Source organism: Garra rufa, chromosome 2 (genome assembly GCF_049309525.1).
Source record: "Garra rufa chromosome 2, GarRuf1.0, whole genome shotgun sequence".
Taxonomy (NCBI): Eukaryota; Metazoa; Chordata; class Actinopteri; order Cypriniformes; family Cyprinidae; genus Garra; species Garra rufa.
The window spans coordinates 41,045,502-41,061,634 of NC_133362.1; the positions used below are offsets into that span (position 1 = coordinate 41,045,502).

The following is a 16,133-nucleotide window of genomic DNA, read 5'->3' on the forward strand; positions in this document are numbered from 1 at the left end:
CCTCCTCATTATCTCTCCGCCCTCCCCCACCGCGCCACTGATTGCGCGTCATTAACGGGCCGGCATCGGCTCTGCTGCTGGGAAGGTATGCCTTTGAATCAGAGTTGGGCCACATGTGCCTTTGAACTCGTTATCTGTGCTACGCCACACACTTTAGAGCTTTTCGATAAGATGGCTGATTTTGTGGCGGGGGTTGGCGATTTACTTGAGTGTGCCATTTTTGGTACGTATGTGCTTGTTTCAAAATCTAGTGAGCTAGCATTTTACGGCATCGTAGACATGTTTCTGTTTGAAAAAGCATGTTACATGATTATGTTGCCTACTAAAGACCAAAGTATACTTCGGTTTTTTAAATGTACGTTAGAGTCTGTGTACAGTGCATGTGACGCAAATTTCGCGCACTAATTTTTTAACTGTGTATGTTTTATACGTGCACGTTGACATGGTTTTGCACTAAATGGGTAAAAATCCAAGATGGAGGATGAAGTAAGCAAAATTATACAGCAATCTAAATATTCAACCCCTCAGAGACTGCAGTACTTCACAAATAGGAGCTTTTCTAAAGATCCAGAACTTTATAAAAATTGCATCTACAACAGTTTACTGGCATATTGATGATATAAGTGATAATGCCAATGTAATGTTTTTTTAGTTAGATGATTTTTTTTTAACACAGCTATATCATAATTATTCAACCCATCACTTATTATTATGGTAGGGAACAAAAATGTCTTAATACACAATTAGGCTTTAGAAACTCTATTAATTAGCCCATGGATGGGCTAAAGTTGAGTAGCAAATATGGTAAAGTCAACAGAGCTCTCACAAAAGTTATAGAGAAGAAATTGTTTTATTTTATTAGAAAGTCTAATGCCACATGAAGATTTTAAAGACATTAAAAGTTCCTAGAGTCATAGCTGGTAGCCTTATTCCTTAGTTTAAAGTGTGTTGTACCAGAAAACTTTTGAGGGTGTTGAACAAAAAAAGTACAATATTATAAAATGTTTGATCAGTGCAACTGATCCCAAGCTGGTTTATGCTGGTCCTAAAATGGTCCTTAGCTGGTCATGTGCTGGTCCTAAGCTGGTCCCTCCTGCTCAGGACCAGCATAAACCATCTTAGGACCAGCATAAACCATCTTAGGACCAGCATAAACCAGTTTAGGACCAGCATAAACCAGCTTAGGACCAGCATAAACCATCTTAAACCAGCTAAAACCAGCATCCCAACATTAAAACCTACCTAACCAGCATATGTTGTTTTTTTTCAACAGGGCTAGCATAGCATAACATGGAAAATGCAGTATACCTGGGTCTTTAGGTTCAATTTGGATATGATGCTGGCTCAGAAGACAGCTGCCTATGTAGGCTGTAGACAGCAAGGCAGCTCACTAGTTTTTTTTATACCTATGTCGGCCTCATACTGCTTGAGTACTTTGGCCCAGAGTTTTTTAGACCTGCAGTGTAAACATCTGAAAGGGTCTGTGCTTTTAATTATCTCCAGCAGTCCTGCCCTAGCTATCCTCCTAAGCGTATTTTTAAGTCGTGTCGGCTCAGGCTCTCTTGGCAGCGCTTTGAGGGACGCCTGTATTTTTTTTGGCCAGCAGTTCTGAGGTCTTTGTATGAACACGAAGGGGAAACCAAGGCCTGGCCAGGCTGGACTGGGACACAGAGAGAGAGCTCCGGCCAGGGTGCATGGACACGGCCAGCCACCGGAGACTCCTGTTCCTCTCGCACAGCTGGAGTTTAGCCTCAAACATGGAAAACTCAGTTTGAGTGGCACGACATTATCTGATGCCAGTGAACTAATGGTGGATGGATCCTACTGACTCCAAAAATGGGAGTTTAGGTATACCGCAGTCCTGTGATGCTATTGATGGTCAAAAACAATATCATGTGAAATGGGAAAATGGATAAATGCAAAATAAAATTAAATAATCTCTCACACTTTTAGCTGCTTCCGTTGCTGTTCACAATTACGTGTACTTCTTTGCCTATCATCCACATATTTATTTGCCATATTTTATATAAAATCAAATTGAAATACAATCTTTCTCATACTTTCAGCTACAAAAAAATATATATATAAAAAAACACACAGGTTTTTATTTTTCAGAATCACAATTGTGTAACCTGTATCATCGAGCATTTGCAGGTTATGTATAGTTTCGTGAATACTTTTGGTTTAAAGACTTCTCTCCTCAAAGCCAACAGACATCCACAACCAACCAGCATTTACACTTGTTTTTGTCAATCTCTCACTATTCCAACAAGTTTCTTTTAGTGATATTTTGCACTACGTTCTTCTAACCACATAAATCTTTTTAAATCTAGAAGTGTATGTGTGTGTTTGTGCTCACACTCCACCTGGCAGGTGGTTGTTGAAGGCATCCGGTTCAGCCAAAGGAAGGATCACGTCCAGACTCTCAGCCACTAATCACTTCCCATCCGCCCTGCCTGCCTGCCTGCCTCACTGTCTGTCGTTCTGTCTGCCTATTTAGTCCACCTCCGCAGGCAGCTGTCTGTGTGCACCATTCTTATGTTTTGTGTTTAACGACTAGGCTGGAAACTTTTCGCTGGAGCTCATCCAGACAAGAGAGCTCAAATCCTGCGTTGGAAGTAGACATGTGGCCGTTTCCATTGACCTCTTCTGTTTCAGAGTCTCAGTTTTAGTCCTAAAAGAGAGCAGTTCTACATTGATACTGTTTTGTCGCTCATCATAAACTGAATCTATGCACTTTTTTTTTTTTACCTCAGTAGCATTAGAATATCTTGATGTAGCTTAAGCACTAAGGTGTTCTGTACACTCTTAAAAATAAAGGTGCTTCACGATGCCATAGAAGAACCTTTTTTTATCTAAATGGTTCCATAAAGAACCTTTAACATCTGAAGAACCTTTCTGTTTCACAAAAGGTTCTTTGTGGCGAAAGAAGGTTCTTCAGATTATAAAAAGGTAAGAAAGAGATGGTTCTTAAAAGAACTTTTGACTGAATGGTTCTTTGTGGAACCAAAAATGGTTCTTCTATGGCATCGCTGTGAAGAACCTTTTAAAGCACCTTTATTTTTAAGAGTGTAGGTCTCTCTGGAGATGTTATGGACCAGAGCTGTTGGTTTTGTGTGTGATGGCCTATATCCCAGCATGCTGGAATCATTTTGAGTTCCTCTAATAACAGGGAGACTTCAGAGGTTTTTACAGATCCTGCGGCCTGAGGCCTGATTTTTTTGTTTAATTGCACACTGAAGTTGAGCCACGTCACGTCGGATTGACTGCACTGACGTGCGCGTCTGTGTTTATGTGCAGTATATGGCCCTGTGTGTGGTGTATTAATGTTTAGTTGTGAATCAATGCCAGTCGCCCATGAGGTCATGGAAAACCGCATTTACTCGGCAAAACACCTGTCTGTGATCGGAACTGTCTTTTTCTTCAAATATCCTGGACAGTACATGTACTGTTTTCAGCTCTTGTATTGTGTCTGTAGGTCATTTGAGACTGAGTTTGTCTTTTTTATCTTTTCTTCTTCAGACTGTCACCGACAGCTCCTCAAACTCATCTCAAAAAAAGGAGCTCGCCACACAGCTAGTGGCCACCTCCACCTTCTACGAGCCTCACCCACATCGCTGCATTTTGCAGTACCGGCCGCCCGAGCGCTACAGCCTGGAACAGGTATGTCAGGTGGATTATATAGTCAATATTTGCATGAAGGAATGAATATTTATAGATCATGTAGATCAGAGACTCTCAAATGTCATAGGTTTTTTTATAATATATAAAACCCAGTAACATTCAGGTTTGGAGATTTTTTTTTTTTGAGGGGACATCGGAGCCAAAATTTACTTTTACATGGTGTTTACATGTACAGTATGTCACAAAAGTGAGTACACCCCTCACATTTCAGCAACCATTTTAGTATATCTTCTCAAAGGCCAACACTATAGAAATGAAACTTGGATATATTTTAGAGTAGTCAATGTGCAGCTTTTATAGCAGTATAGACTTATTGTCTCCTAAAATTCCTCAACATACAGCCATTATTGTCAAAATAGCTGGCAACAAAAGTGAGTTCACCCTAAGTGAACTTGTCAAAAGTGTCAATATATTGTGTTAGCACCATTGTTATCTGACACTGGGATCCTCTTCCACTCCTCATGAAGCTGCCTGACGTTAGACACATGGTGCTTCTCCACCTTACGTTTGAGGATGCCCCACAGGTGCTTAATAGGGTTCAGGTCTGGGGACATACTTGGCCACCCCATCACCTTCACTTTCAGCTTCCTCAGCAAGGCAGTTCTCATCTTGGTGGTGTGTTTGGGATCGTTATTATGTTGGAAAACTGCCATTCGGCCTAGTTTATGGGGGGAAGGGATCATGTTCTGCTTCAGAATGTACAGTACATAATGGAGTCCATGTTTCCCTCAATGAACTGCAGCTCCCCAGTACCAGCAGCACTCATGCAGCCCCAGACCATGATGCTACCACCACCATGCTTGACTGTAGGCAAGACACAATTTTCTTGGTACTCCTCACCAGGACATCGCCACACATGCTGGACACCATCTGAGCCAAACAAGTTTATCTTATAGTCTCATCAGACCACAGGACATGGTTCCAGTAATTCATGCTCTTGGACAGGTTGTCTTCAGCAAACTGTTTGCGGCTTTCTTGTGAGCCAGCTTTACAGGTCCTTCTCAAAAAATTAGCATATTGTGATAAAGTTCATTATTTTCTGTAATGTACTGATAAACATTAGACTTTCATATATTTTAGATTCATTACACACATTTGAAAGTAGTTCTAGCCTTTTATTGTTTTAATATTGATGATTTTGGCATACAGCTCATGAAAACCCAAAATTCCTATCTCAAAAAATTAGCATATTTCATCCGACCAATAAAAGAAAAGTGTTTTTAATACAAAAAAAGTCAACCTTCAAATAATTATGTTCAGTTATGCACTCAATACTTGGTCGGGAATCCTTTTGCAGAAATGACTGCTTCAATGCGGCGTGGCATGGAGGCAATCAGCCTGCGGCACTGCTGAGGTGTTATGGAGGCCCAGGATGCTTCGATAGCGTCCTTAAGCTCATCCAGAGTGTTGGGTCTTGCGTCTCTCAACTTTCTCTTCACAATATCCCACAGATTCTCTATGGGGTTCAGGTCAGGAGAGTTGGCAGGCCAATTGAGCACAGTAATACCATGGTCAGTAAACCATTTACCAGTGGTTTTGGCACTGTGAGCAGGTGCCAGGTCGTGCTGAAATATGAAATCTTCATCTCCATAAAGCTTTTCAGCAGATGGAAGCATGAAGTGCTCCAAAATCTCCTGATAGCTAGCTGCATTGACCCTGCCCTTGATAAAACACAGTGGACCAACACCAGCAGCTGACATGGCACCCCAGACCATCACTGACTGTGGGTACTTGACACTGGACTTCAGGCATTTTGGCATTTCCATCTCCCCAGTCTTCCTCCAGACTCTGGCACCTTGATTTCCGAATGACATGCAAAATTTGCTTTCATCCGAAAAAAGTACTTTGGCCACTGTGTTTTATCAAGGGCAGGGTCAATGCAGCTAGCTATCAGGAGATTTTGGAGCACTTCATGCACGACCTGGCACCTGCTCACAGTGCCAAAACCACTGGTAAATGGTTTACTGACCATGGTATTACTGTGCTCAATTGGCCTGCCAACTCTCCTGACCTGAACCCCATAGAGAATCTGTGGGATATTGTGAAGAGAAAGTTGAGAGATGCAAGACCCAACACTCTGGATGAGCTTAAGGCCGCTATCGAAGCATCCTGGGCCTCCATAACACCTCAGCAGTGCCACAGGCTGATTGCCTCCATGCCACGCCGCATTGAAGCAGTCATTTCTGCAAAAGGATTCCCGACCAAGTTTTGAGTGCATAACTGAACATAATTATTTGAAGGTTGACTTTTTTTGTATTAAAAACACTTTTCTTTTATTGGTCGGATGAAATATGCTAATTTTTTGAGATAGGAATTTGGGGTTTTCATTTGCTGTATGCCAAAATCATCAATATTAAAACAATAAAAGGCTAGAACTACTTCAGTTGTGTGTAATGAATCTAAAATATATGAAAGTCTAATGTTTATCAGTATATTACAGAAAATAATGAACTTTGAATTTTTTGAGAAGGACCTGTAGATGAGGCTTCCTTCTGAGACAACATCTATGCAAACCGACTTGTTGCAGTGTGCAGCATATGGTCTGAACACTGACAAGCTGACCTTCCAATTCTGCAACCTTTAAAGCAATGCTGGCAGCACTCATGCATCTGTTTTTTGAAGCCAGGTTCAGCACCTGACGCACAGAACGAGTGCTCAACTTCGTTGATCGACCCTTGCAAGGCCTGTTTCGAATGGAACCCATCTTGGAAAACCTCTGTATGACCCTGACCACTGTGGTGTAACTCGGTTTCAGGGTGTTACTGAACCTCTAATAGTTTTGGCCATCTTTGTGGAGAGCAACAATTCCAATTCTCTAATCCTCAGAGAGTTCTTTGCCATGAGATGCCATGTTGAACATCCAGTGGTCAGTATGAGATAATTATACTTAAAGCACATAATTTTAACTGCTCTAATACAAGATACACAACTTTGTATGGTCCTGTCAAGCAGACAAAAACATAAACATGATGAATAGGACATGTGGCTTTGCATTGTCACTTAGGGTGTACTCACTTTTGTTGCCAGCTATTTTGACAATAATGACTGTATGTTGAATTATTTTCAGGGGACAGTAAATCTATACTGCTATACAAGCTGCACATTGACTACTCTAAAATATATCTGTGTCATTTAGAGACAAAAATTAAACCAAAAAAAATAGCTGCATCCATGTATTAGCCATATTTTATTTTTGCATACAAAATAGAGGATACAAAAAAATAAATACTATAAACACTACAAATAATAACTGTTTCCAACAGGAACATTCTCACTTTCAGTGCACATACAAAAATGAGGATGGAATTTAAAAAAAAAATTGTACTGGTGGGCCAGAATTTCAATCCCTGATGTATATTCATGAATGCAAAAAACCTGATACACAAAATTAAATGATTTATATTTAAATTTGAGCAATATTTAAATAATATTGTTAAAGGCTATATTACTTGTTGTTTGACTATGACTTGAATATTTTGCACCAATTTACAGTCTGGACAAGTCAACACTAGTTGCCGATAATCAGAGCCCATCTACAGATAGTAGAGTTTCACAGAAAATCAAAGTGAATGAAGGGCAAAGTCTTTTTAGCTTTAGACTTTGATTCCATCCAGTCAGTGGATATAAACATGTTTGATATTTTGAGCCAGTTTTAGATACACATTGTTTACACTTTTCTGCACAAGTTTGTTTTATTTGGAATAACTTGCAAGTCTGGTAATGTGTGATTTTCATTCAGATTTTAAAAGCCGTAGTGTATTCCAGCCTTAAATCAGATTACATGAGTAAAAGAACATGGAATACACTACCAGCCAAACGTTTTTGAACAGTATGATTTTAAATGTTTTTTCAATAAGTCTCTTCTGCTCACCAAGCCTGCTTTTATTTGTTCCAAAGTACAGCAAATTAATAAAATGAGTACTTTTACTTTTATTATTGAAATTAATACTTTTGTTCAGCATGGATGCTCTAAATTGATCAAAAGTGATGATAAAGACATTTATAATGTTACAAAAGATTTCTATTTCAGATAAATGCTGTTCTTCTGAACTTTCTATTCATCAAAGAAACCTGAAAAAATTCTGCTCAGCTGTTTTCAATATAATAATAAGAGCAGCAAATCAGCACATTAGAATAATTTCTGAAGGATCGTGTGACTGGAGTAATGATGCTAAAAATTCAGCTTTGAAATCACAGGAATAAACTACATTTTAAAATATATTCAAATAGAAAACAGTTATTTTAAATAGTAAAAATATTTCAAATTTTTACTGTTTTTGCTGTACTTTGGATCAAATAAGATTGATGAGCAGAAGAGACTTTTTTGAAAACATTAAACTGTTCAAAAACTTTTGACTGGTAGCGTTAGTGCTGTGTGATTATGACCAAAAATGATATCTCAATATTTTCTCATTGAGTCATTCATTCAACCGTTTCGCTCAAACGGCTGATTGGTTCAGTAACGAAACACTGTCTCTACTGTGGCTTTGCTTGGAACTATTTTTGTTGTCGAAATACAGCAAAACCAACAACTGTTGTGTCTAAAATGTAAGTCACTTAATATTAACATCTTGTTTATTGAGCTGTTCATCAAATCACTGTCAGGATTGCAATCATGCTGATATTTGGTGAAAAATGTCACTTTTTGTGTGCTATGCGTTAGGGCTGTGCAATTAATCGAAATTCAGTTTCGATTTCAAATTCAACTTCAAACCATCATGAAAATACAGTTATCGAGATGAAATGATTATTGCGCCCCATTCCGCCCCCTTTTCAGTGGTGCACTTTCGCTCCTCCATAAAGAAGGGGGTCTTAACAATGGCCAAAGAATATTAATTTACTAACTTATTAGTTTTAAGTTAAATTGTGCTTTGTCGGTAGGCTATAACGTCTACTAGAATGTTAAAAATGTTCAGTGTTAAGTAAATATTTTTCAATTGTTGTTTTGTAATAGATTTTTTTTTTTTTAAAGCAAGACAAAACTGCAAAAAGCACATTTTGGCTATTTAATTTATGCAGTGGTGAAAAAAACTGGTAAAATACAGAGGGGAAAAAACATGAAAAACCGTGTTCAGTAATCAGTAAATTTCGGTGCATCCCTATCGCTCACCCCTAGGTAGTGTATGTAAATGACATTTTTAAGTAAGAGATCATCATCACTTTTGTGCTCTTATTTTCCCTTGCCTCTTAGAAGTTCACCAGGAACCCCTTCCCGTTTGAGGACGAGGAGATCGTCCGAATCAACCCTCGAGAGCGCTGGCTGATCACAGGCTACGAGGACTACCGATACGCGGCCATGCCGGACAAGTTCATCCAAGCCGAGGACTCGGACTCGTACGTTCACATCGCTAAGAACGAACCCCTAAAGCACGACTACAACTATCCCTACGTGCCCAGCTCCGACTTTAGCCAGTGTGACCTCAAGAGCCACTGCGACGGCGGCGGGAGCGACGGGGGCGTAGTGGCCACCCAGCCGCGATCGTTCAAGCTCAAGGGCAAGCGGCGGAAAGAGGACGGAGAGCGATCGCGCTGCGTCTACTGCCGGGACATGTTCAACCACGAGGAGAACCGGCGCGGGCAATGCCACGACGCCCCCGACCCCATCCGGACCTGCATCCACCGGGTCAGCTTCATGTGGTGCGCCGACAGCATGCTCTACCACTGCATGTCCGACCCGGAGGGCGACTACTCGGACCCGTGCTCGTGCGACACCAGCGAGGAACGTTTCTGCCTTCGCTGGACGGCCCTGTTGGGGCTGTCGGTGTTGGCGCCCTGTTTGTGCTGCTACCCGCCGCTTCACGTGTGCCACCGCTGTGGCGTGGCCTGCGGTTGCTGCGGAGGAAAGCACAAGGCCGTCGGTTGAACCTCCCTCCGCCCGCCCGTCCCGAACGAACCCTAAACACGCCCCTCGGAACGCTAGCACTGAGGAGGGCAGGAGCGGACGAAACCGACGCGGCCCGACGTTGGCGCTATACTTTACGATCTCTCCTGGTTCCAGAAAACACTTGGTGCATCAACTGGCTTGAAAACGTTCTCTTTTGGTTTGTTTTTATAAATATGAATATATATATATATATATATATATATATGTGTATGTATATATATGTGTATGTTCTTTTCTTTCCCTTTTGTTGTGGACGTTTCTCTCGGTTCCTCGTGAAAGAAATGGCTCTTTTGTCAGGTGGCTCCTGGAGCCTTCATGTCATGCATTACTTATGCAGGTACTTTATATTTTTTACACTGATTTGACTTTTCAAGAACTTGAATCGCTTGTTGTTTTTACGGCGCGCAGTTTCGGTTTCGTGGCCAGCAAAGGGAGGAATCTGCTGTTTACTCTTCCCGCGCATAAACTGGCATTTATATCTCAAGCCCTTTAACCGTCGTTCGGAACAATAACAATGAGATTAGCTCGAGACACTAAACCTGTAGTCGGAAGCGTCCATTTGTAGTGCGTTTGTGGGAGAGCGTGTGTTTCGTTGCCTGCGTGCGTGTTGTTGTAAAGGAATGATAACATTGTATCACAGCATAGTATTGTCGTTATTATATTTAAGCCAAATTTACATAAGCTGCATCCAGAGTATATGTAAATACTGTATACTCATATGTATATGTTTCAAATCGAATTATTGTAATCACCTTCGACAGCCACAGCTGTGCTTTAGACATGGGACTTTTTCCGTAGAGTTGACATATTTTGGATGCGAGGGTGGCTTTTGAGTTCGATGCATATTTGATATCCAAAGATTATTTTTGTCATATTTATTCTCGCGGTCAATTGAATCACCAGCCAAAGGGAGAAAAAAAAAAAAAAAAAAACGAGAAAAAAGAGAAATCATCAGACTGTGGGCAAAAAAGCACAGCCATATGGGGAAAGAGGAGTTTCCAGTGAGCCCACGCTGCTTAAACTGCAAGAAAAATCATTTTTAATCATAGTTTTTGTCTTGAAAACTTTTATTTTAGAAAATATACCTGAATTTGGTTGAATTTTAACTTATTTTTTATTAATTTATTATAGATTTCTATTGATTTAAACAAACCTCACACAATTTTTTATTAGATTTATGCTTAAAATGAATCAGTACAAAACAATATTTTATGCATTTTTACTTCTTTTGTCATTCTTGTTTGTTTTAAGGGCTGTTTAGATACAGTTTAGGTCAAAAGTTTACACTCCCCATCAGAATCTGCAAAAAATTCATTATTTCACTGAAATAAGAGGGATCATACAAAATCCGTGTTATTGTTTATTTAGTACTGACCTGAATAAGATATTTTACATAAAATACGTTCACATAGTCCACAAGAGCTGAATTTTTGAAAAACTTAAGACCCTTTCAAAAGTTTACATCCCCTTGATTCTTAGTACTGTGTTGTTTCCTGAATGATCCACAGCTGTGTTTTTTGTTTAGTGATAGTTGTTCATGAGTCCCTTGTTCGTCCTGAACGGTTAATCCTTCAGGTCCCACAAATTCTTTGGTTTGGTCTTCTGGGAAACGTGTAAGTATCTTCTGTCGAGTCTAAAGAGCAGTACTAAATAAAAAATATTAACATCTCCATTCTGTTCAAAAGTTTTCACCTCCAGATCTTAATGCATCACCTTTCTTTCTGGAGCATCAGTGAGCGTTTGAACCTTCTGTAATAGTTGCATATGAGTCCCTCAGTTGTCCTTAGTGTTAAAAGATGGATCTCAAAATCATACAGTCATTGTTGGAAAGGGTTCAAATACACAAAAATGCTGGAAAACCAAAGAATGTGTGGGATCTGAAGGATTTTTCTGAGCAGTTTAACTGTTCAGGACTAACAAGGGACTCATGAACAACTATCACTAAACAAAAAAACACAGCTGTGGATCATTCAGGTAACAACACAGTATTAAGAATCAATGGGATGTAAACATGTAAACTATTATTTTCTCTTGTGGACTGTTTGTAATCATCTTTTATGTGAAATATCTTATTCAGGTCAGTACTAAATAAACAATAACATGCATTTTGTATGATCCCTCTTATTTTGCTAAAATAATGAATATTTTGCAGATTCTAAAAGAAGGGTGTAAACTTTTGACCTCAACTTTTTTTTTTTTTTTACCAGAAAACAAGACAAAAATATGAATTAATAAATGATTTTATGCCGTCTATTTGATTTCAGATATTCTCCGGAGGGAAAACACTAAAGCGCTAAATCTTTTTTCCCTTACTGACAGCTCATAATTTGTCTCTAGAAAATGGAAGGAATTGTTGTCTCAAAGATGTTTCCAGCTCCAGTCCTGTTCTCTAAGAAAAATCAAAAGGAAACAGAAAAATAAGCTTGATTTTAAGGGTGCTTTATAGAGGGACGTTTGCCAAACCGATCTCCACTTTCTTCATGACAATAACTTAACGCCTTAATTTTTTGAGAGGACATTAAAAAGAATCAATGCAGTTCCTCAAAGAACAGAAAGTGAAAGATATTTTTCTATTATATAAAAAAAGAAATAACAACACCCCAACAGATAGGCCTTTCTTTAAAAAAAAAAAAAGTGCTCCAGTTATTGCGGGAGTCAAATGGCATGGTACAATCGGCGAGGCGGCTCGTATGTGTCGAGTCTGTCTCCTTCACCTCACCCACCCCTGTGAAGGACTTCATGGTTAACCAGTCACCTTCCCCTGCTCATGCTTTGTCTGAATAAATCATCCAGAGACAAAGCAGTGCTCTCATAGATACTCAAAGTGTATGTGAGCAGTCAAAGAATGTACAGTATATGTGCGTCAGATGCTTCTTCATGTTATATAAACATTCAGCCTCAAAACCATGTGGTGTGTTCTCAAATCACAGTGTGAAACTCTTAAAAATAAAGGCTCTGTAATGGTTCGTTGAAGAACCTGTTTTCAACAAGAAACATTTTTCATTATAAAGGTTCTTTGGAGATCAAAACAACTTTTTGATGTGACATTATTTGGTTTGGAATTGCATACTAGTCTTACTATTACTGCAGTGTATAGTATGTCATATTTTGAATGCATAGACATTCACTGGAATTGTGAATGCAATGCAAGTGACCTGACCTTCCACTTTCAATGTGATGGATGAAAATATAAATAAAGCCTGTTCACACCATGAATGATAGCTGTAGTAAGTCAGGTGAATTCTGATTGACTGTCAGTATAGCTATCATTCATCAGCCGAACAAAATGGTTCTGATTCTGTTGTAAACTTTTAAATTCTCATAGATATACAATGATTATTAAAACTATAATTATCATTCTTGATGTGAACAGGCTTAGAAAGTTTTTTTGACTCATCGTTTGATCAGATTAGAAATAAATATGCATTTAACACAAAATTGGATTTAAAAGGTTTTATTTAATCATTATTATTATTTATAAAGGCAAATGTATAAAAATGATAATTGTCATTATTTGTTGAATTAATCATGCAATGTGATATGGCAATAATGTGATTATTGTGGATTTATTTTACAAAACAGTATTCAGTTAACATTCAATTTTGCTAGAATTCAATTACGAACAGTCTTTGTATCATCTGTTTAGTATTTTTTGAAGTGCGTTTATTTCGTATTTTTCTAGAAAAATATATTTTTCATTACATATTCTGTACACTGTAAAAAAATTAGAAATTTAAACTCTTTCGTTAAGTTCAAATTGAATTTTTAAGACGATTAATGTAATTTAAGTTGAAATTACTTGTACAACCAAGTTAATTCTACTTAAAAAATTTAAGACACAAGCTTAAGTTTTTAAGTTGAAATGTGGATTTTTTTTACAGTACAGAATAAGTATATATATATATATATATATGTGTGTGTGTGTGTGTGTGTGTGTGTGTGTGTGTGTGTGTGTGTGTGTGTGTGTGTGTGTGTGTGTGTGTGTGTGTGTGTGTGTGACACTGGACACTATAAAAATAAGTTATACTTGGCAATTTGGACTTTTTCATGAAGTTATATGGAATGCTTTTATTTTGTATTTTTCTAGAAAAATATATTTTTCATTACATATTCTGTACACTGTAAAAAAAAATTAGAAATTTAAACTCTTTCGTTAAGTTCAAATTGAATTTTTAAGACGATTAATGTAATTTAAGTTGAAATTACTTGTACAACCAAGTTAATTCTACTTAAAAAATTTAAGACACAAGCTTAAGTTTTTAAGTTGAAATGTGGATTTTTTTTACAGTACAGAATAAGTATATATATATATATATATATATATATATATATGTGTGTGTGTGTGTGTGTGTGTGTGTGTGTGTGTGTGTGTGTGTGTGTGTGTGTGTGACACTGGACACTATAAAAATAAGTTATACTTGGCAATTTGGACTTTTTCATGAAGTTATATGGAATGCTTTTATTTTGTATTTTTCTAGAAAAATATATTTTTCATTACATATTCTGTACACTGTAAAAAAATGCAATTTAAACTTTTTTCATGAAGTTCAACTTGAATTTTTAAGACGATTAATGTAATTTAAGTTGAAATGACTTGTACAACCAAGTTAATTCTACTTAAAAATGTAAGACACAAGCTTAAGTTTTTAAGTTGAAATGTGGACTTTTTTTTTACAGTACAGAATAAGTATATATGTATATATACAATGTACTGTTGGCTATTACTACAAATATGCCTGCGATGCATAAGACTGATTTTGTGGTCCGGGGTCACATATATCGAAACGTAAGATTTAATGCACCTTGTTTTTTGTTTTTTTACTTTTCCAAAATATATAATATTCAGGTTTAAATGAAAAACAAACATACAAGTGGTCTCAGACTTTCATAACTTTTCTAAAGAACTGTAAAAGTGAAAGAGGTTGATGTTGTAAAAGCCTTTATTTTTAAGAGTGAGGTGCTGCTGTGTGGTTTCACTCTCAGAAAAAAAGGTACAAAGGCTATCACTGGGCTGGTATTTTTGAAAAAGGTACAACTTTGTCTCGTATTTACCCCTGAAAAAATGCATTTTAGTACCTTACAGGTACATTGAAGTGCCTTTTGAAAAAGTGCTGCCCCAGTGGCACCTTTTGTACTTTTTAGTGTGCGAGTGTTGATTAGTGTGTCGCTTCACTGGAGTCCTCTCGCTGATGGGTGGCGGGGAGGAAGCTGGGGTTGTCAGCTGTCACTGTGTCCTTCATTCACCACGTGTCCTTTCTGTATCTGAGTATGTCAGCTTCTGCAATACGGCTGTCATCCGAGCTTAGAGAAGAGCTGCGTTTTATTTTTCTATCTGTGGTAATGGAAAGTTAACCAAAAGCATTCTGTCTGAGCGTCTGTCCTGGTGCGGCGTCTTGCTACGACGCACATTTACCTGTTAAAAAGTGCCTGAAGCATCATGTTAATCTATCTCCTTGTATACTAAAAAGAGAAAAGAAACAGAAAAAAAGTTACACAATGAAATAAACCCTATTGTATTGATTAGTTTTGTTTTTTACAATCCAAATTTTTACCTCTGTAAAAAGCAAAAAAATCTATATCAAGTGTATGATGTACATTTTTATTTCTATTTTTTTTAATCGTTTCTAACATGTATGATCAATGTAGCTCCTGCTTTTAGGAAAAGATGGATGAAACAGAAAGTACTTTGTAAATACCAGTTGATCATATCGGAACGACACGACGGCCTGGCCGCTCTGCTGTTCTACATGTTTGTCATAGGTCCCAATAAAAATGAAAGAAACCAGTAACCCGCCTCCATTTCTGCTGTTTGCCAAGCAACTGTTCACCTAAAAATGCTAATTTTATCAGTTTGGTTATAGCTTTAAATAACATTTTGAATTTGTTTTGATTTTTATATTTTCTAATCAATTTTAATTAATTCATTTTTGTTTATTTTAAAGTATTAGTAGTTTTTGTCTTTTTTTGTTTGTTTTGTCATGTTTGTAAGTTTTTATCAATGTAGTTTTTCTTTTGAATTAATTTTAAATTTTATATTTTCATTTTAATTTTAAAATATTTTTTCCCCGTTTTTGTCTATTAATATTTTAAATTAGCTTTTATTTATTTATTTATTTATTTTATTTTTTTTGTCATTTTTGTTTGTTTTTATCTATGGATGTCTATGTATTTTTTATCAATATTTTGAATTATTTTTCGATTTTCTGTTTTCATTTTAATTTTAATGTATAAGTTTTGTCATGTTTGTTAGTTATATCTATTTATTTAATTACTATTTTGAATTAAATTTTATTTTTATATTTTATATTTTCTGTTTTCATTTTAATTTAAAAATATTAGTAGTTTTTTTTTAATTAGCTTTTAATTTTATATTTTCTGTTTTTTATTTAAATTTTTTGTCATTTTTGTTAGTTTTTGTCAATGTAGTTTTTTAAATATTTTGAATTATTATTAGATTTTCTGTTTTCATTTTAATTTTAAAATATTAGTAGCTAGTTTAGTCATGTCTGTTAGTTTTTAATCTATTTAGTTTTTATTATTATTTTGAATTTTTTTAGATTTTCTG

General features: G+C 37.0%; 1 protein-coding gene across 1 annotated transcript in view; it reads left to right on the top strand.

Moving 5' to 3' along the window:
- spred2b (sprouty related EVH1 domain containing 2b) overlaps nucleotides 1-15,353 on the top strand; it is a 56,711-nt gene extending 41,358 nt beyond the window's left edge. The window contains exons 5-6 of the mRNA XM_073834257.1: nucleotides 3,523-3,663; nucleotides 8,876-15,353. Coding sequence (XP_073690358.1) covers nucleotides 3,523-3,663; nucleotides 8,876-9,547 — 813 coding nt within the window. The 3' untranslated portion in view covers nucleotides 9,548-15,353. The remainder of the gene's footprint in view (nucleotides 1-3,522; nucleotides 3,664-8,875) is intronic.
- Nucleotides 15,354-16,133: the final 780 nt, after the last annotated feature.